The sequence below is a fragment of the Canis lupus genome, chromosome 33 (assembly GCF_048164855.1).
Source record: "Canis lupus baileyi chromosome 33, mCanLup2.hap1, whole genome shotgun sequence".
Classification (NCBI taxonomy): Eukaryota; Metazoa; Chordata; class Mammalia; order Carnivora; family Canidae; genus Canis; species Canis lupus.
This window is the reverse complement of record NC_132870.1, coordinates 10,935,720-10,957,768: the sequence shown is the minus strand read 5'-3', so window position 1 is coordinate 10,957,768 and position 22,049 is coordinate 10,935,720. Positions and strand designations below refer to the sequence as shown.

General features: G+C 35.5%; 1 protein-coding gene across 12 annotated transcripts in view; it reads left to right on the top strand.

Moving 5' to 3' along the window:
- The window catches only part of SPARCL1 (SPARC like 1), a 135,984-nt gene that overhangs the window by 112,043 nt on the left and 1,892 nt on the right, over positions 1–22,049 (top strand). For 10 of the 12 annotated variants that reach the window (XM_072810572.1, XM_072810571.1, XM_072810577.1 and 7 more), the window contains 7 exons: positions 1,427–1,563; positions 3,588–3,736; positions 4,347–4,495; positions 10,164–14,566; positions 16,531–16,575; positions 17,542–17,568; positions 19,831–20,875. In XM_072810572.1, the coding sequence (XP_072666673.1) occupies positions 1,427–1,563; positions 3,588–3,736; positions 4,347–4,495; positions 10,164–10,192 (464 nt within the window). In that variant the 3' untranslated portion in view covers positions 10,193–14,566; positions 16,531–16,575; positions 17,542–17,568; positions 19,831–20,875. The remainder of the gene's footprint in view (positions 1–1,426; positions 1,564–3,587; positions 3,737–4,346; positions 4,496–10,163; positions 14,567–16,530; positions 16,576–17,541; positions 17,569–19,830; positions 20,876–22,049) is intronic. The other 2 variants (XM_072810567.1, XM_072810568.1) reach the window with 2 other exon arrangements.

The window sequence follows — 22,049 nt, the reverse complement described above, 5'->3', positions numbered from 1 at the left end:
TTGCTGAGAGGATTTGGGGTGAATCTCTGTGTATCTGAATAATATATATACATACTCATACATGCAAACAGAAGAAGGCTAATGTAGTTCTGAACCTAGGATGCTCATTAAAATCTATTTGAGAGACTTAAAAAAAAAAAAAAAAGAATAACGCCCAGGCTTTAACTAATAAGAGATGGATTTCATTGGACTGGGTTAGGGCTTTGGCGATGTTTTTTCATTTGTTTTTAAAGTAACCTAGACAATTCTAATGTGCAGCCAGGGTTCAGAACCACTATGATAATGTTACCACTTAGTAATTGAGACGAATCATTGGAATTTTGCTAAATTACTTATCCTCTTCCAATGTACATTAAGTCTCTGCCAAGAAGTTTTATGACAATATATTCTTCCAGAAGTTTTTTGAATTGTTTTCCTTCCCCAAGATACTCTCAATGGTGTTTGAATCTCCTTATCACTAAATAATTCTCCATATTAGCAGTGCTTACTAATATTTCCAGTTCTCCTCTCCTTCCTGACATACAAGAGTATTAAACTTCTCAGCCCTCTGGACATTAAATGTGGCCATATGAGTTGCTTCGTCCGATGAAATTTCAGCAAAAACCATCCATTTGAGTTCTGGTTAGATGTATTTGAGAACTAGTATATGGTCCTCTCTGCTCCCTCCACTTTATGTTGAGATGGTGGTGTCTTCAACATCCTGAGCCCAGGAGAAACTGCCATGAGCAGGACCTTCCTGCCAGCTTGTATTGGACTTGAATGTACAACACAATGACTGTAGTTAACACTGCTGAATAGTATATCTGAAAGTTGCTAAAAGACTAGATCCTAAAAGTTCTCATCCTGAGGCAAAATAAAAATTTTTGTGACTTGATGAGGTGATAGCATTAACTAAACTTATTGTGGTAGTCATAGCACAATATATGGATGTCAGGTCATTTTGCTGTGCACCTTAGACTTAGACACAGTGCCAATGTCAATTATATCTCAATAAAACTTAAAAAAAAACCCTTTTGTTCTTTTAAGCCACTGAGATTTAACATTATTTGTTACTGCAGCATAACCTAACTTCCACTTTTGTCTCTATTCTCCTAATAAATAGTTCTTGTGTCCTCCACCTCTAAATTCCAACTTTCTGATTCTAGAATAGTGATTCTCAGTCCTGTTTGCATTATCAGGTTATCTTTGGAACTTTTAAAACGTCCTGATGCCAAAGCTCCACCCCAAACTAATCAAATTAGAATTTATTTGAATGGAACCTGATATCTGGTATGTTTTTAGAACTCCCTAGGCAGTTCTGTTGTACCACCAGGCTTAAGGACCACTGTTGTGATGTGTGTGTTAAGTTTACTGTTATGAAGACTTGCCACATAGGATAGGAGTAAGACCCAAAGATTAAAATCTGTTTTCTTTCCTCTTGGAACAGCTATTCCTATTTGTACAGACTTTGAAGTGACTCAGTTTCCCCTAAGGATGAGAGACTGGCTCAAGAATATTCTCATGCAACTTTATGAGCAAAACCCTGAACATGCTGGATATCTAAATGAAAAGCAAAGAAATAAAGTAAGTTATCCACAGGTCAGCTACCTAAGTGTCTATCTACAGGTCCTGAGGAAAAAGGGTGTGTGTGTTGTGGGGAAGAGGAGGCCTACCTCCCACTGCATATTAGCAAGAGCCCACTTTGCCGCTCCACACCTGCTAAGTTCATACGTACTAACAGATTAGTAGTGGTCACCATTCATGCCACAAGATTTGAGACATGGCCAAACCACCCAACTCCTACTCGAAGGGCAGCAGCCTGAGCAAGGACTCTTTAACTCATACCCTAGAGCAAGCCCTAGTTGAGCAAAGTGAACCTCAATTCAGCATTTATATATTCAGGTACAGATACATTATTTAAATTGGAACATCTCTTTTTCCCCCATTGGCCAGGCAGATTTATGATATAAGAGAAGTCCCCTACTTGCAAAGTCAGTAATATATTATGATTCAAAAGTGCAGAATATTTATTCCAGAAGTTCTCAGGGAAAATTCATTCATCAAATAGCTATTAAGTGCACCTTGGGTATCTAGAATTGATTTTCATGCTGGAGATAAAGCAATGAACCAAACAAAAATCTCTGCCTTTAGAAGCTCACATTCTAAGCAAAGAGACTCTGAACAAACACTGTACAGTTTAAAAACAAATCTTACATAGCCTTACATTTCAATTTTTTTCTTTAAAAGGAGTGAGTTGTGTACAGGGGGGTTAAATGCTTTATAGACAAGAAAAAAAAACTGCGCTAGAACCAACTAATTCATGTATATATCTACATATGCAAATATGAGATACATGTAAATATATAAACATGTAAATAAATATATGAGATACATGTAAATATATAAACATGTAAATAAATATGTAAATATATGTATAAGATATGTCTGATGGGATGAAACATGCTATGAAGAAAAAATTAACAAGAAAGAAGCTGTGCATTAACTGTGTCAGATGCTGTTTACAGATGTAGGATGAGGACTGAGTTGGCCCCTGATCTGCCGTGTGGTCATGGTCTGTGGTGACTACAGAGTTGATCTTGACAGAAGCTGTTTCTGCAGAATGGAAAGGAGAAAAGCCTGAATGGATAGTGTTCAAAAGAGAATTAGGAGGAAGGATGTGGAAGCAGCAAGTATAGACAGTATTTTCATGACATCTTGAAAAGTGAGATGGGTAGCAGCTGGAGGGGAATGTGAGTTCAAGAGCCCCATCTACCAATGGGAGATGGTAGAGGATGTTTGTACGCTTCTGGTAGTAACCAAGTAAAGAAGGAAAAACTGATGAGGAGTAGAAAAGGTGCCCAACTGCCATTGGGTGCTCTTGAGGAGATAGGAAGGGTTAGGCTCCTGAGCACCAGTGAAAGGTTGGGCTTATATTCAGAGCACAGGAAGTTCATCCATGATAACAAGGAGAGTAGTTGGTGGATACGGCCATGAGAATGGGTAGAAGTTCGTTCTAATTGCTTCCAATTAGTTCATGAGTAACATCAGAAGCCAAGAGTTTTATATGCATTGCCCAGAAATAATCTCTGTCCTCTCTCTTTAATACATCATCATGAAGGCCTTGAGAGCATTAGATACAAAACAGGGAAATTTTAATGGGGGTGGCCAAGTGGTGTTACACCATGACTAAACTGATCCTGAGCAGACCCTGGACAGAAATACACAGAGAATTAAGAATAGAGTATGCCAATGGGGGAAAAGCAAGACTTTTTTTTTTTTTTTTTTTTTACTAACTAATAATTTTGCTTACGTCAGTTTAGCTCCTTTCATTAAAACATTCTCATACTATGATGAATAGTACCTGGTTAAAAGAAAAATCAAAAAAGACTCAAACCTCTTCTGAAAACCACACTTTTTTTTTAAATTTTAGCTGTTATTCTAGGTAGAAATAAGAAAGTCTATTGTGTTGATTAGAAAGTATTTCATTTGGCCTTATATGATGGCCTGGGCTTATTTTACTGTCATGTCGCTATTACTCAAGTAAAGTTTAGCAAGTGATAATGTCATTACCCTGATTCCCTGATGATATTCTCCCTTCCTAATCCCAGGTCAAGAAAATTTACCTGGATGAAAAGAGGCTCTTGGCTGGGGACCATTCCATTGACCTTCTCTTAAGGGACTTTAAGAAAAACTACCACATGTATGTATATCCTGTGCACTGGCAGTTTGGTGAACTTGACCAACATCCTATGGACAGGTAAAAACTCTTTGCCTTCCCATTACTAGATCATCTCCCTCATATAATGTCTTAGTTATCTATACAAAGATAATTCTAAACAAATTTAGGAAGTTTTCCAGCTCTGATTTAGAACACTGAGATCCCAAACAAATGTGGGTAGGTGTCTAAACACAAAACTGCTTTGAAAATAACAGAATATGGCCACATCATCATTCCCAAGTTTAGATGTTAGGACTCAGAGACTCCTTCAATTTTTTCTCATCCTTGATGCTAAATTCCTAAGATAATCCGATTGGCCCAACTTGGGTCAAGTGCCTACATCAGGAACAACTGAGTTTGGTCAGTGGATAAGAGTCAGGTTGTACAAACATAATTGCTGGTGGGAGCATCCCTATAAATTTAAGATGGTGGGAGGATACTTCCCAGTGAGGAAGAAAACTTTGTGACATCCTAAGTGCTATCTATCTTACCCATTAATAGTTTATTTCATTTGCAAGTTTTCATGAGTGTACTATTTATTTGGCATACTTAGCAATAATCTTGTGGAAGAGAAATGCCTTGGTTATCCTAAAAGTTAACTTTGATATACAAGCTACTCATTAACATACTGCCATTCACTTTATTGCAGAGTCTTGACTCATTCTGAGCTTGCTCCTTTACGAGCTTCTCTGGTGCCCATGGAACACTGCATAACTCGCTTCTTTGAGGAGTGTGACCCCAACAAGGATAAGCACATCACCCTGGAGGAGTGGGGCCACTGCTTTGGAATTAAAGAAGGTAAATTCATCACCAGCCCAAGAAGAGGGGTGTCCTTTTCTCCCAGAGATCCCTAAGCTCTGCAGCCCTCCTAGGGAGGTCCTGCTGTGTGCTCAGATTGAAACCTCAAGACAGCAAGGGGGCAGCATCCCAGGTAGGACTCCTTCAGTGCACATGCTGTCATTGCAAGGTTATTTCATTTTTCCCTTATGATATTCTGTTTTCAAAGGGTAACAGGTGGGAATATTTAGAGGATACTACATTGAGGTCTTAGCAGTTGGCTAAGCCTAAGAAAATGTCAATCCAGAGAGCTGTGCCAGATGTCAGAAGGCTACCCTTATGACGAATGAGGGATTTCATATACTTTCTTAACCTCAGTATTAGTCCACACTTTAAAAAATCATATATAAAGAGTAAAACAGCAAGTCTGATTTTGCCAGTGGAAGATATCAGAAAAATCTTAGAATTCATTACTAACTCATTAAAGATTGAGCCTCTTATCACAAGTTGTACCCAGGTATTATACCTTTAATCCACACCGCACCTTCAGTGACAAAAATCATCATCATCATCATTATCATTATCATCATCATCATCATCATCATCATCATCATCAGAGGGTTCTTTATTTACTCCTGCAGTACAAGATCTAAAATTTAGACATTTGTTTTGCTAGGTTATGTCTTAATATATTTCCTTTTATTTTCCTAAGTTAAAGTTGATTTTTATGAGCAGGCGTGTTTTTAATAAGCATGTTTTTTGAAAGATGTTCAAAAATGAGCAATCAGAACTGCTTGCACAATGTAAATCAACAGTAGACATCAAAAGCAGAGGTTTCATATTTATGTTCACAACATACAAGTAGGATGAATGTACAGCCAATCAATAAAGAAAAATAAGTTCATCAAAGATCAGAGTTTCCCAGAAAGAGGCAACCTGTGTGACTTCACTTTTAAATTATTCTTTATGGTATGTAGAATGCCTTGAAATTAAAGAGAAAGAGCTAAGAGTAGGAGGATTACTTACTTATTGATTGTTAAGCAGAAAAGGTTAGTTCTTTTCCTCTGCAATATCATTTTGTGAAATAACTACAATTGTAATGAACAAAGAATGTGTATTTTTGCAAGCATTGAGTACTGTACATTGGTTACCTATTGCTGCATAACCCATTACTCTAAAGCTTAGAAGCTTAAAATCTCACAGTTTCCAAGAATCAGGAATCTAGGAGTAGTTTACTTGGGTGGTTCTGGCTTGGGATCTGCTCTAAGGTTGCTCACATGGCTACTGTTGGGAGGTTTCATTTCCCCACTATGTGGTCCTCTCCATGGGATTGTTCACAGCATGGCATCTGGTTTCCTCCAGAGGGAGTGATCAGAGAGAAAATTAAGAGGAAGCAAGAGAATCCAAGACTGAAGCTAAATGTCTTTTATAACCTGATCGCAGAAGTGACATACATCATTTCTGCCACATTCTGTTGGCCAGACTACCCTGCTGTAATGTGGGAGGAGCTCTTGGAGACTGGCTATGACATACTGTGTGTACCCTCTTAGCACTGATAGGAAATTAATGAGCTATTGAAACCCAGACCTGCATAAATAATACCACTTTTCTTCCTAACATCTATTCTATAAACTCAAATATATTCCTAAAAATGGCTAAAACTATCTTTTCTAATTCCCATGTTAAAAAGGACAAAGTTTGAGATCTAGCAATTTCTGGGTAGGGTCTTTGGGTTTTCCACATAAAGTATAACGTCATCTGTGAAGAGTAAGTTTGACTTATTCTTTGCCAATCTGATTGCCTTTTATTTCTTTCTGATGTCTGATTACTGAGGCTAGGACTTCTAGTACTATGTTGAACAGCAGTGGTGAGAATGAACATCCCTGTCGTGTTCCTCACAGGGGAAAAGCTTTCAGTTTTTCCCCCATTGAGAATGATATTCACTGTGGGCTTTTCATACAGCCACTCTGGAAAACACTATGGAGATTCCTCAAGAAGTTAAAAATAGAGCTACTCTATGAGAGGTATTTACCCCAAAGATACAAAGGTAGAGATCTGAAGGGGCACCTGCACCCCAGTGTTTATAGCAGAAACATCCACAATAGTCAAATTATGGAAAGAGCCAGATGTCCATCAAAAGATGAATGGATAAAGATGTGGCATATATATAAAGATATATATAGAGAATATTGTATATATACGATACAATATTCATATATAGTATATATACAATTATAGAAAATGTATATATACATTGGAATATTATGTATATATATATTACATATATATATATCATGTCAAATATCTGTTTGACATGAATGAATAGAACTGGAGGGTATTATGCTGAGTGAAATAAGTCAATCAGAAAAAGGCAATTATCACATGGTTTCACTCATATGTAGAATATAAGAAATAGCACAGAGGATCGTAGGGGAAGGGAGGGGAAACTGAATGGGAAGAAATCAGAGAGGGAGACACATCATGAGGGACTCTTAATTCTAGGAAACAAACTGAAGGTTGCTGGAGGGGCAGCAGGTGGGGAAATGGGATATCTGGGAGATGGGCATTAAGGAGGGCACATGATGGGATGAACACTGGGTACTATATGCAACTGATCATTGAACTCTACATCTGAAACTAATGATGTAGTATATGTTGGCTAATTGAATTTAAATTTTTAAAAAAGGACAAAATATACTGAAGTACAGCCACCCCACTCCGTCTACTCCACCATTATCAAAAGGCAGGAAACTTAGCTGGGACAAGACATATTTAATGCCCTTTAATAAAGCTTGATTTTAAGGGAGTGATATTGGAATAGAGGCCATTTATTTAAGGAAACCAGTTGTGCTTCACTGTTCTGAAACTTCTGGCAACTTCTCAGCATGTAGTCTCCCTCAGGCTCTGTCTGGGAGGAGCAGGAAAAGCTTAAAGTTCAGTGACTCGAAAAGCTCCTAATGATCTTGTTTGTTCACTGTGGTTTGGCCATGATGACATTTTGAAGAAGGGAAAGAATTATCACATAGTAAACCAATAAAACAGATATTTAATATTCAGTCAGAATAAGTAAACAAGTTACTGCTTTGGGATGTAGCTAGGGAAAACAAAACAAAACAAAATATTTCTAAGTATGCCCCTCCTTCCCTCATAGCTGAGAAATCCACAGAAAGACCAGATAAATTTTAGCCAGTGTTTTCCTGAATTTTAACGGACTTTTATCTGAGCTAGATGTGCTCAAATATTTTAGCTCTGTCATTAACTAGCTATGTGAATTAGGGCATACCACTTAACCTCAACAGGTCTCATCTTCCTTAGGTGTAAAAATGAGTTTTAATTAAAAGGTGGAGGAGTCTTATTTAGTTAGTGCCTGTGACATACCATGTATTGACATATATCCATATTAATCGTTAGAAAGACCTTCCAAGTGAGACCAACAGGGCAAACAAGTCAGATCATCCTACTAAACCGATTAAAGGCATTATCCTAAGAGTACTGGAAGATCATTAAAGTATTTTAAACAAGGGAGCCAATTCAATGTATTTGTATTTTAAGAAAGATTCTTTTGGTTATATTGTGGAGTAGCCAGAGAAGAGTTGAGAGGACGTGTGGTAAGTTCAGGCACAGCAGATGAGTACTTGAACTAGGGCAGTTACAGTGGGGAAAAAGAAAAGGAAACCTATTCAATATATATTTAAAAATATGAACAAATTCAAGATATATTCAAGAATATAAACATATTCAAGATGTATAGAAATAATAAGACAGCGTTTGCTAGGAAATGTGTAGGGGCAGGGAACAGACAGTAGAGAGATTGAGAGAAAGAGAAGAATGACACCCAGGTTCCCTGCTCAGGCCAGGCGGGTAAACAGAGGAATGAAGATAGAAAACACAAGAACAGGGGATCCCTGGGTGGCGCAGCGGTTTGGCGCCTGCCTTTGGCCCAGGGCGCGATCCTGGAGACCCGGGATCGAATCCCACATCAGGCTCCCAGTGCATGGAGCCTGTTTCTCCCTCTGCCTGTGTCTCTGCCTCTCTCTCTCTCTCTGTGACTATCATAAATAAATAAAAATTAAAAAAAAAAAAGAAAAGAAAAGAAAACACAAGAACAGAAGCAGATTTGGGGAAGATGATAACTTCTGCTTATGACATGTTGAACTTTTAAGTACTTGGGAGACAATGTGCAGTTGAGAGTTGAGTATGTGGGTCAACTTTTCAAGACAGCATTTTGGAATTTAAGTACATATTTGAGGATTATGAGCATACAGAAAGTAGTTAGCACCACAGAAGGGAATTACTTCCCTGAGAAAAAAGTGTTGAGTTACATGGAAAAGGCCCCAGGGTTGAACACCAAGGAACAACATCTGGCTGGTAGCTAGAGGAGGAAGAAGGAGTTTATGAAGAAGAATAAAAGGTCTACTGAAAGGAAGGAAGAAAACAGCATAATGCCATGTCAAAGGAGGTGTTCAAAGAGGAGGAAGAGATCACAGTGCCAGATGCTGTTGAGATGCCAAGTAAGATAAAAGGCTCAGAATATTCCTTTTACATAGAACTAAGCATATCCTGGGTGGCCTTTGTAAGAGCAGTTTTAGTGGAATGGTAGAGATGGAAGCCAGATTCTATAGGCTGAGAAAGAATAGATGGGAAAAGGTAAAGAGTGGCTGTTTGAAAGCAAGGTAGAGCTAAAGAGGAATATAAAGTTGAAGGAAAGATCTATGAGGATAAAATAAGGTTGAGCATTCATTCATTCCTTCATTCAACAGAGGTTTACTGATGGTCCACCTAGTGCCAGGCACTGTTCTCAAGGCTAGATATGCAACATATTTAAATGCTAATAGGAAGGTCCCAGTGAGGAAGGAAAGGTTGAAGATGTAAGAAAGAAAAGCAAAAGAGGAAAATTAGAGGAGAATTTCTTAGGACGGAAGACATCCTGGGCACAAGCAGGATTAGCCGAAAGACAACAGGAAGGACATTTCTCATCCAAACAACAGAAACAAGGCAAAAAGTATGAGCACAACAATAAGTAAATTTACAAATAATGAGACTAAAATGTCCATTTTATAAATGAAGCCATTGTTCAAAAGAAATATGCCAAAGTTCATAATCTTTCCAACGCTTGGGCAGACTTATATAGGGCAGGAAAATTACCTGGTGTCCCAGACAGGGTAGTAGTTAATATGAAAAAGAAGCATGACTTGAAGTTTCCTTCAAGTTAATCTGCTTAAGTATTTGTTCAATAATTATTGAGTGAGGGTGGGCCATACTGGTGGGAGTGGTCTTATATCTGCATACAGTGCTACTACAATACCATTGACTGTATTCCTTACTCCTTAACTTTTATCCCTGTGACTTATTCATTCCATAACTGGAGGCCAATCTGTACCTCCCACTCCCCTTCACCCATTTTGCCCATCTCCCCACCCCCCTCCCTTCTGGCAACCATCAGTCTGTTCTCTATATCTGCTTTTTGTTTGCTTATTTGTTTTGCTTTTTAGATTCTGCGTATAAGCGAAACCAAATGGCATCTTCTTAAAAGCTTCACAGGTGATGCTGATGCCGTACCAGGGCTGAGAACCATCCTACAGTATAATTAGATGGTTTCTCTAATCCTCTAGCTCTGACATTATTTGTTTATATTACTACTCTGGCTATTTTCTAAAAGTGTGTTTTGTTTCGTTTTTGTTTTTTACAGAAGACATAGACGAAAATCTCCTGTTTTGAATTAAGATTTGAAAGAATTCAAACATTCCAGCATCCTCCTCCATTTCTGACCACTCCTGAAAATATATGCAGCCACAATACTTGTAGATTTATATTTAGCAAAATGTTTGCATGTCTGAGAAGACAATGAGAGTAATTGCTTGCTAACAGTGTATGCACCAAGCATTTAACATTAGCTTTGAAAATAAAACTTTAAAATTAAATAAAGTCAACATATGCAAAATACTGTGTGCTCTTTGTGAACAAGAGTTTTAACTCATCCCTCTCTACATCCATTTATGAAATACTAATTATAAAACTTGAAGAAAACACTACATTCATTTTGTTCATAATATCATGTACACTTCAAGAAAATGGAATAATGTTATTTTGTTTTTAATGTGCATTATTTTCAGTATCTTAATGTCCTAATAAAAATCTAAATCTAACTCAAGTTTATTTCCAGTCATTTATTTAAACAACTGCATGTGAAAAACCAACTCAGGACTCACACTTCAAATGAAATTAAAACTACACTTCCTAGACCTATTACTAAAAAAAAAAAGGGGGGGCGTGGTTGGGGGAGATGTTTCCTATGGGAAACAAATATTCAGCTGTTAAATGGTAGATGCTTATTAATGCCCTTTGTTGCGATGTAAATTTAAATAGAAAAAATTCAAGTGCTTCCTACTAAGTTAAAATAAGGATGATTATTATGCACTGCTTGATACAACTAATTCTAACTTTGGTGCAGCTCTCCATGTATGTTGGGGGAAAGGGAGGTCGTGCAAAATTTCTACACATTTCATGTCCTCAAAATAAAGATAATATAAAGACAACACAGACAACAGAAAATTCTGAAGTGTCTTAATGTCCAGTGTAGTCAGAGGTAAATATTACTCCAATATATAAATTAAATATTACTCCAATATATAAATGTAAATTGATAGCAAGAAATCATTTCATAAGAGAAAATTTGTGTTTTCATTTGAACTCTTTCTTCTTTCATAACTATTAATAGTAAAGGCTAGATAGCAAAAATAATGAAACATCATAATAGAGCTTTTTCCAAGATCTGAAGCAAGGCAATGAAAGAAACTGTCGCCTTCTGTACGCTACTTAACAATTATTTAAATGAAAATAAAACAGTTTTGTGTTACATATTTTCTTATCTGAAATGAAAGATGTCAATGCAATTTTGTTTATTTTTTAAAATAATAAAAAATGTGTTGTTGTGGTTGTTAAGAGCCTTGGTTGTGATGCCCCAGGGAATTTCATCTGCAGGAACTTATGGAAAAGTTGCTTTTTATCAGAATAATTTTCTCTGATTAACTTCAAAATTGTTTTATCTCTTTTCTTAGCTCTGTGAGTCACTTGTTCTTAACCAGATCACATCACATCAGTTATTTCTAAATAATTGAGTTCAATTAGATTAATCAAAATCTAAGTATTTATATAATTTTTTCCAACTAGGGATATAATTTTAAACTATTCCAAAATTCAGAATTTTTTATGTGTGACTCCAAAGATATGTCATGAGAAATCTTAACTAATGACGGTTATAAATTTATGAATTTGTTAGGAACACTGAAATTATATTTGGAGGTATTAAATTACCATTTTGAATGTTTTGGAATAGTGAAAAGTGATTTTAATTCTAAAGACATTACCTGTTTATTTAAAATGTTTTTTTTTGTTTATTTTAAAATGTTTTATTTGAAAATTAAGATCATTTTGCAATAACAAATAATATTTAATAATAGAAAATTTTAGAACTTTAAATCTTTCTGTCCACTGTCTCCCTTGTATATTGCTGCCCTAGATGATATGTTATAGATGTAATTTAATATTCTTGGTAGTCACAACTTTTAATTGTGATGTGTTTGTGATAAAGACATTGCTCTAATCCCAACCAAGGAGATGAAATTATTCTCTCAGTCACCAGTCTTTAAGCCCTATCTCTGTGAGATACTTTAGAAGTTGGAGTCCTAGTCTGAAACCAGTTATTCAGTTTAGCTTTAAATCTTGTGACTCATATTGCTCATGACCATAAAGGCATTAGTAATATGCCTTAAATACTAGATGGGCATACAGATTCTAGAAGATCACACTGCTCCTTGACTTCGTTGCTCCGAGGGCCATTTGAAGCAAAGGTAATTTAAAAAACATACGGTATAATCTGGGCTGATTCTACTGAACTAGGTAAAAGAATGTAAAATTTTTTCATGTTGGGTAACTTCATGATTTCTAACAAGCCCACTTATGAAAAAAGAAAATTCAAAGGTTTGGATCCAAAAGGAAGAAAAATATGAAAAAGAAACCTGAAAAAAAAAGAGAAAGGGAGATAAGTTGCCTAATTCAGGCAAAGTAAAATTACATGAAGCTAAATCATAGTTGAGTATAAAACACATACGAAGTAGTTGAAGAGTGACTTTTATAAAGAGATATACCTTGCTTCGGATGCTGAGGGCAAGTCTTAATAAAAATGTAATGAATTTGATTATTCTTCCAAAATTCAATTTCAGTGGTTTGGTTTGAAACCCACATGGCAAGTTAATTTGAATTAAATGTGATTTAAGACCATAAAAATGTTTGCTTTCAGAATCTTCTGACCAGTAATACCACATTGATTTGCTTTTTTGAATGTATTCATATTTACTCATATTGTGCTATTCTCTGCCAACCCATTATGCCTTATAAGATTTTTTCTCTATTGTTTTCTTCTTGAGGAATAATTGCCAATAACAGCATCCAGACTATGTGAAGGTCTCTAAGTTTCACGTGGGTAGAAGCTCAAGGTGGATTTATTTATTTATACATGCTTAGTCCCCAATATTAAGCATGATGCAACACTCGTGTTTAAAGATTGCTGGGTAGAGGTCACAAATTCAAATAACTTCAGGGGCTAAACAGGTATAGGTTGAACTGTGAGATTATAAGGAAGAAGAGGAATTGTATGCAATGTTATGAGCCAGAGAATGCATGTCTTGTCTAAAGGCATTCAAAGTTTTTTAAAGCACTGTTCTAGGCTTTCAAAACCTGAATCTGGAGGCAGAATTTAGCCTGACCACTATTGCAACACTTCTAACTAAACAGCTTATTTACAACAAGAATAGGACTTAGAAAAAACTAAAAATGATCTTCTAATCCTTCGATTCCAGACTCTTCCTTCAGAATGAAATTTCTCATTTTAGCTGGCCTTTTGAGCACTGCCACTGCTCTGCCCATTCCTGTGAGTACACCTCCTCCATTTTCCACTCTATTTCCATTCTAGGGATGGTATTTCTGGGCTAGGAGGCCTTTCCTGTATCTTTTCACTTCACAAAAGAAAAAGGTATAGTCCAGGTAAGTTGCAGAATCAGGAATTCATCACTGGTCCTTAGCCCTTGCTCTTCCCAGTACAAATCGCAGTCCTACGTGCCATCTGCCAACTGGGTGACCTTGAGCAAGAAGCTAACCCATGGCTTCCCAGTCTGTAAAATGAGTCATAAGAATGACCTCAGAGTAGTGCAAAGATAATAAAAAAGCACATAAGTCCTAACTGGAAAATAGGAAGCTCTCAAACTTAGCAAAATAGAACTCCCATTCCACAGTGACCTAGGATTTAATTATGCAGTTTGAATTGAGTTTCATTTACAGTATCCTTATCCCAAACTGTCTCCTGTTGACAGCAGCCATGCCTTCTACATCTATACACATGAGATCTAGGAGTGTCATCTGTGTCAGTTATAGTCTGACTAAGTAGGACACCAAGTAGACAAGAAATCCTCTTTCTAAGAGCATTGTGTAACCAAAGAGCTTTCAAAGTTTGTGTTTGGGGAAAAAAATTAAATTTACAGTTCTATAACTCCCTTCACTTTGAACTTGTAGATATTGAGAACTAAACTGAGAACACTGTTGATTCAGAGATAAAGAGGCATGGAACATGTAGTTACTCTTAAGAAATATAAATAAAACCAGTATTTGGAAGTAAGTTTAAATGCAAGAAGTACACCTTCTAAATCACTGGACAAAATTAATTTGACCTTTCCCCATTAGATATTCAACTGTTTTTCATTTCAGAAGTGAAGCTACCCCACTGGTGGGTGTACTGCTCAGTAGTGGGCTGTTACCTATTCTCATAAAATGTCTTTGTAATGAACACTGTATTGCCATACGTTGCTTCACCTTGTTGCTGTTGTCGTTTTACAAGCTTGAACAATACGGAGGAGGTTCCAGTGAACAGGTAAATTTCTAGTTGTATTTTCAAATGCCGTATTCATCTTTTTAAAAGTTTATAGTTGTCTGAAATGACTGACATCACGTTTCTTCTTACAGAGATTTGGCTTTTACCTGCCACAAGGACCACCGTTTTTTCCTCAGATCCTGTTTCCACCTCCTCCACAACTGCCCTTGGTAAACATGGGTTTGAAGAATCTCAAATTACAAAAATATTTATTATTTAGATGATGGATATTAAATTTCCCAAATTTTCAGACCTGAATATGAGCTTTAAAAGGTTGCTAGGCATCAGCTATTCACACCCCCACCCTGCACAGCTTGTGATGGAATGTGAGAAGGGGCTAACAAGTTTTCTCCTTTGAATATTCAGTGACTTCTTCCAATGTCTCTCTACACCTGCCATCAAAAAAGTGTCCATACTGAGTTCCTTTGACTATAATGAGCCTAGTTGCTCTTCATGAAGAAAATACTAACCTCTTTTTACTATTTTTCTAAATCATCTTGCTGCTTTTTTTCTCAAAAGTTTTTTTTTTTTTTCAGCTTTCTGTAACATTTTCTCACAGGTCAAACAATACAATTATTTTGCTCTTCCTGTTAGATATTCTCCAGTCTCTCCTAATATCTGGATTCTTATAACATTTTTAAATAAAGGCCAGAAGAGTGCTAAATACATAATAGAATTTCCTTCACTCTCTATGTAATAGTTAATTGGTACAGACAAATAACATTCATTCAATTAATATTCACTGAATGTCTACTGCATGATGGGGTCTCTAATGAGTGCTTGAAATACAGAGACATGAGATAAGTTCACAGTCAGATGAGAGAGATTCATAAATGTAAAAATGTAATTTGATGAGTGCTTCTAGATGCAAATACAAAGTTGGCTTAAAAAAAAAAAAAAAAAAACAAAGTTGGCTTAGACTGTGGACCAAAGATGTCTTTCCCAGAGGAGACATTATCTGAGCCGGGTCACAAGGGATGAGGAGTGGGTGAGGTACTACAGTCAGAGGAAACTGCAAATGGATGGGATGGACCTGAGAATGACAGGACCATTTGGGAAAATGATCCGTACCATGAGGCTGAAACACAGATTGGAGACATGTTAAACTTGGACAGTCCTTAAGCAATGATATTTTGAAAAGTTCACACACATTTTAAAACAGCATTTTGCTTAACTTCTTGTCTACCACCTATCCTTAAAATAAACATGATTTTGCCTAATTTGAATTTTATATCTAAATGTAATAAACACCTACCATTCGCTTGTATTTAATTTCAAACTGTTATTTCTCAACGGTAAGTAGGCTTTTGGAAATTTGTCACTGAAGTTATAGTCGTTAATAGAACAGTCTTTCTTTTTTTTTAATTTTTTTTTTAAATTTTTATTTATTTATGATAGTCACAGAGAGAGAGAGAGAGGCAGAGACACAGGCAGAGGGAGAAGCAGGCTCCACGCACCGGGAGCCCAACGTGGGATTCGATCCCGGGTCTCCAGGATCGCGCCCTGGGCCAAAGGCAGGCGCTAAACCACTGCGCCACCCAGGGATCCCTGGAACAGTCTTTCTTTTTAATGTTTTCACATATCCTACTTGAATAGCCACTAAATTTCTACCTGCATTTATCATTAATTGCTAATTTTGGTTCTAGTCAAGGCTAGAAGCATTGTTTACCTTTGTTTTTGTTTTTTTGGCTGAAATTCAGTAGGATTTGGTAATGCAAAATCCTGAAGTTTGGGGTTATAATTAGAATGTAGGAACCTCTGTTAACATCTTATATAAATAAGTCTGTATGGCAACAAAGAATCACTAGAATTTGAAATGGAAACTCTTCCTTCCACTAGATGGCAGAGTTGTATTAAAAAGCCGGCAAAGAGTAACCTACTGTTGAGAAACTGGTGGCTTTGCAAGAACTATCAAATACATAAGACAGATCCTTTGATTTTAGATTAATTTAAAATCCATTAGTATCTAAAGCTCCACCAAGTAGAAAGTGGGCTCCCTAAAAGCTTATATAATTGCTCAATAAATACTGGATGGATGGATGGATGGATGGATAAATGAGTTAATGAGGGAAAAAAGCTAAAATAAAACTTTATTTTATTTACTCCTCCCCTTTTCCTCCCCTTTTCTTTATAGGTTCCAATTCCTATTCCTTTGCCTTTTCCTTTTGATCCAAATCAGGTAAGTATACTTAATTGTGCTTTAAGAAAGTACTTAAATGAATGCAAAACAAAAACTTGAAAACTCTTTAGATTTAATTGGAGAGAAACCTGATACCAAGGATTAATAGCCATCATTCTCTTTTGGACCTTCAGTTATTGATATTTTTTCTATTTTGAGTCATTTACTGTACAAATCTGATATACCCTTGCAAACTGAACGACCTAAGACCTAAAACTTTCCTTGATCATGTGGAAGGAGCTCAGGAAACTAGTAGAAAAAGCAAACTGCCATTTCATAGTTTGGAGTGATCTTGAATTCCTTTGAGACTTACTTTCTTCTAGAGTATAAAATAATGAAAATGAATGATTTATAAAGTCCATTTTGCCTCTAAAATCTTATGGTTATACCTGACATTAATGGGGGGGGGGGAACATTCTTATTGAAATGGAATCTGTCCTAGAATCCTTTGAACTGGATTTAAGATAATGGTCATGTTATAAAAGGATTAAATTTCACTTTGACAGGATTTTGCTGAATGGAGGGAAAATTACATATGAGATTGACTTAATCACAAATCAAAAAATGTATATTATAACATATTAATACTAAATTCTTTCATGATACTACTATTACAATGATGGGAAATGACATTACTAAAGTTTTCTCTCATAAGAAGTCATCCTAAAATATAGTCTTTTTCCAACCTAGTAAGCATAAGTTTAATGATCTTTTCAAGAAGTCCCTACTTTGTTTGGAGACCACAAAAGAAAATGTGGAATGTATGCTTCTAGAGATAATAGGTTTGTGGAAGGAGTTACTTCAAATATTAGTGACTATGATTCTTAATGGCATAATTTTAGAAATATAAGAATTCTAAAAAGCATGTTTTCATTAATCAAGTTAATATAAAATGTATGAAGACAAGATAAACAAAATGCTAAATTACAACTCTTTGATTATGTTATTGTCCTTCCTTTATTCTAGGTCCTGACACTTAATGATCTTATAACGGTAAATATATCTGCCCTGTTAATCTACTAAGTTCATAAAAATACATTTAACTTCCTATGTAAGATAGGCCAGTTCATCATGAAAATTAGTATCTTTATTCGTCTACATTTGGAAACAAAATCAAGCACAGCTGTTAAATTCAAAGCAAAAAAACAATCTCAATGCATGTAGACAGTTTTACATTCATTATTCAATTCATCCAAACTATAAATTGACAACCTCTTCCATCACTGATAAGGCTGAAAATGAAGAGTCAAAAGACTTAGACCTACAGAATAAATTGCTTTAGGAGAAATAAAATAGACTTGATTATTTGTTCACTAACAAAGCATTGGCATAAACACATAATAGATTAAAAATTATCCAATCTGAATTCCAACAGGTAATATTTTTTTAACTGAAATACACACAATTAGACTTTTTAATGAAGCCTTTTAGCGATACATTATTCAGAAACTTAGTTTATAAAAACTCAGGAAAAATGAGTGGAGTTACGAAAGAGAACACAAAAAATTCCATTTCCTCTAAAAACATGCTTTTCATAAACATTTTCTGAAATCAAGACACATCTCACAATAGATACACATATTTATTTAAAGATATCATTTTTATTTAACTAAATGGTACATTTTACAATTGGTGATATCTTAGAATCAAGGATATGCATATTTTGTAAAAATGTCAGAAACTTAGACCTAAATCATTTGTATGCCTGAGAAAAATTTTCAGAATTTGAGACCATTTAAAGCCAACTATCTTAAGGTATACTTATATGTCCCAGAACCTTGAGGTCAAATAGTTTCTGACTCTACTCAATAAGAACTTAAGTCTCTTGAGTTCAAGTGCTAGTGCTCTCCCCACAATCCACTCTATTTCAGCAACATTATTCTCCATTTCCAAATGGCAAACAATAAAAATTCTTGCGTATTTCTAACTAAACATGTTTTAGGAAACTATCTTCAACAATTAATTACTGAGGACTATAAAATTAGCAAGTTCACCTCTACATCAAAACATGGTTGAAAGACCACTGGCCTGTGGTGGGAAAGTTTAGATTCTAAACTCACCTTTACAATTAAATTAACTGTGTGACTTTGGGTAAAGGTATAGTTTACCTTCAAGGTCCCTTCCAGTGAAAATATTGACTCCTCAGACACAGAACCCATTCAGATTACCAGATCTGAAGACTTACTTATACTTTCTTTTACTGAACTTCTTAAAAGTACTATTGGCTGGGGCGTCTGGCTGGCTTGGTCACTAGAGCATGTGACTCGATCTTCAGGTCATGAGTTTGAACCCCATGTTGAGTGAAGAGATTAAAAATAAAATCTTAAAAAAAAAAAAAGTGCTGTTGGCTGCAACCCATACTGGGAAGAATTCTGAAAGAATAACTTATAGAATTGCCTTATCTTCATAGTCCTAAGAATTTTTTTTCTCCCAGTGATCCTCGTTAAGTCAGAAAGCAGGAAGAGGCATCCTAAAAGAACAAACACTACCTCACGTATTGTTCTTGCCTAAGAAAAAAATGGCAGTGTTTAGACATGTTCTTGCATATGTGCTGGGATGGACAGCTCTACAAATAGAGGGATTCACCTTCTTTCAATGGTCAATTCCTTGAGCAAGCTGCCAGTCTGTTAAAATGGAACTGTGCAAACTACAAAGCAATACTTTTCCAGTGAAGCTGCTTGTCTAAGCAGACCCTTGAAGCAGAGTATTCATAGTTGTCCTAAAATTTTGGTTCAAGTATCATTCACATAGGGAGTTTGCATAATTTAAGAAACACAACACTTGCATGGATGCGTACACAGTGAGTTTTTTAACCACTCACATCAAATTCCTATCTTTCAAACATAGTGAATAGTTACAAGAAAATTTTTTTTGAATTAAGGGAATTTAGATATTGCATATTCATTTTAAAATCTTACATCATGTAAATAAAGCACTAAACAATAAAATGGAATTAATTTTTCAACAAAAAGAGATTCATTTTTTTAAAGATTTTATTTATTTATTCATGAGAGACACACACACACACACAGAGGCAGAGACACAGGCAGAGGGAGAAGTAGGCTCCACGCAGGGAGCCCGACGTGGGACTCAATCCGGGGGCTCCAGGATCAGGCCCTGAGCTGAAGGCGGCGCCAAACCGCTGAGCCAACCAGGCTGCCCCAAAAAAAGATTCATATAGAAAACATTTTAGTTTCTATGTGGACTGAAAAATAAACCCTCTAGCACTGATCATTGACTTTTCTTCTTTCACAGTTAATCACTTCTATTTTGAACCAACTCGGGGTAAGTTCATATAAATTTTTAAGCCAGTGTAAATTACAAGCCTATTTAATGGACTGAAGATAGTATCTTTTTTTTTTTTTTTTAGGGTTTCTTTGGGGTAAGACTTTATTTCTATGATTTTACTGATAAAAGTAAGTGACATTTAATCTCAAGAAAGGTAAGAATAATTCTCAACTATAGAAACATATGGCAGAGTCAAACCCAACTGACTTACCCAAATTAGAGCTCCTGAACTATAAACTCTGGCTCTTTAGATCAGAATTTCTGCAAGTCTAAAAAAGGTATTATTTTCATAATGTCCATGGTATGTGACAAAATTTCAGCTTACAGAAACATATGTAGTATTAGGTTGAAATTTCAAACAGTAAATTTTACCTCAAGCTTGTTTTTGTTTTATGGACAATTCCTGTAAGTAGTGAGAAAAGTCAGGGTGAAACTATCACATCTAGAAATGGCTTGATTTCCAGGCAAGGCAATACATCTCAACACAAATGCATCAGCTTGCTGGATGGCAAGGCTACAAAGCTTGAAACTTTGACTCTCATCCAAGTTTGTTTTCATTTAAAATATATACAAAAAATATATATTTTTTAAAGATTTTGTTTATTTATTCATAAGAGAGACACAGAGAGAGAGGCAGAGAGAGAAGCAGACTCCATGCAGGGAGCCCGATGTGGGATTCCAGGATCATGCCCTGGGCTGAAGGCAGGCGCTAAACCACTGAGCCACCCAGGCGTCCCCGTATATTCCTTTCTTAAGTATTTGAATTAATGTCAATCAAAAGTATATTTGGTATGTATTTATTTTTATCCACCCTGAGAGAAACTAATGAGTCAAAATATTCTCAATCTCAATTTTGAGAAAGAAATTGGATTTCACTCAATGAAATGAGCAGGATGAGAGACATGAGTGGAAACAAAGAAGAAATTATGGCAAAAATACCTTCATATAATAAAACTATAATTTGTGTTTATTTTGGCAGAAATAATTCTCTCACTATCAGAAATCATATACGGTGAGTAAAATCTCCAAATACCTTTCAAGCACTATTATGTACGTTAAAAATATTTTTATCTTAGGAGTTTAATAGTCTCAGGTCATGTCCATATGGATAAATTAATAGAATGATGAAAGGTGTACTGATGAAAGCAGGTAGATTAACCTACTTAAATTACAAATGCTCTCTTCAAAGGATGGATTTTTAAATCAGTTAATTAAAACTTCACAAATATGTTAAGAGTATAAAACCAATGACCACTTCTTATACTGTAAGAAAATATAGCATTTAGCCCTAAAAGTAGTTAGAATTTTCAAGTGCCCTCTTTAGCTACCAAATATTTAGGTTTTAGGTAATTAAGTCTCATGTAGGTTCAGCTTCCATTTAAATTTGAATGCTTTCAAAAGCTTAAGAACACCTGCTAGCAAGAAAAATACTGGTTGCTGCCACTTATCCTTAAGATATTATCAAATAAACTCTTTGGGCCAAAATTTCAATTTCAACCACACTATCTAAATCACATGTGGCCCTAAAGTCATAAACTATAACTGTATTGCTATGGATAATGTGAGTACTGCTTCATATCTTTTTTTTTTTTATTATTGGAGTTAAATTTGCTAACATATAGCATATCATCCAGTGTGCTGCTTCATATCTAATCTTCCGAACTGCATACTTAAAGTGACAAATCATAAAAACTTAATAACCTTAGTAGGTAATAAAATACAGAATAGGTTTAAGAACCAGGCAGACCAGGATTCAAATCCCAGCTCTGTCCCTTACTGAATTAACCTTGGGACAATCTTTCTAAATATCATATTTTTTCTATTATTTAAATTAAATTAACCAACATATAATACTTCATTAGTTTCTGTTGTAGTGTTCAGTAATTTATCAGTTGCGGATAACACCTAATGCTCATATCATGTGCCCTCCTTAATTTTCATCTATGAAATGGAAATAATACCACCTAACTTCATAGGACTGTTGCTGAGGATTTGAGTAATATAATGTAGATTATGCAGTACATGGTATCTATTATTACTATTTTACTAAATATCTTTTAGACAAAAGTATTCCAGGAGTGTTCCTTAAACCTAAAATATAAGAAAAGCAAATATGAAGGCAATATCACCTAGTGATATAGGAGCAGATATTCCTCCAGAAATGTCTTAAACTAAAATATTAATCT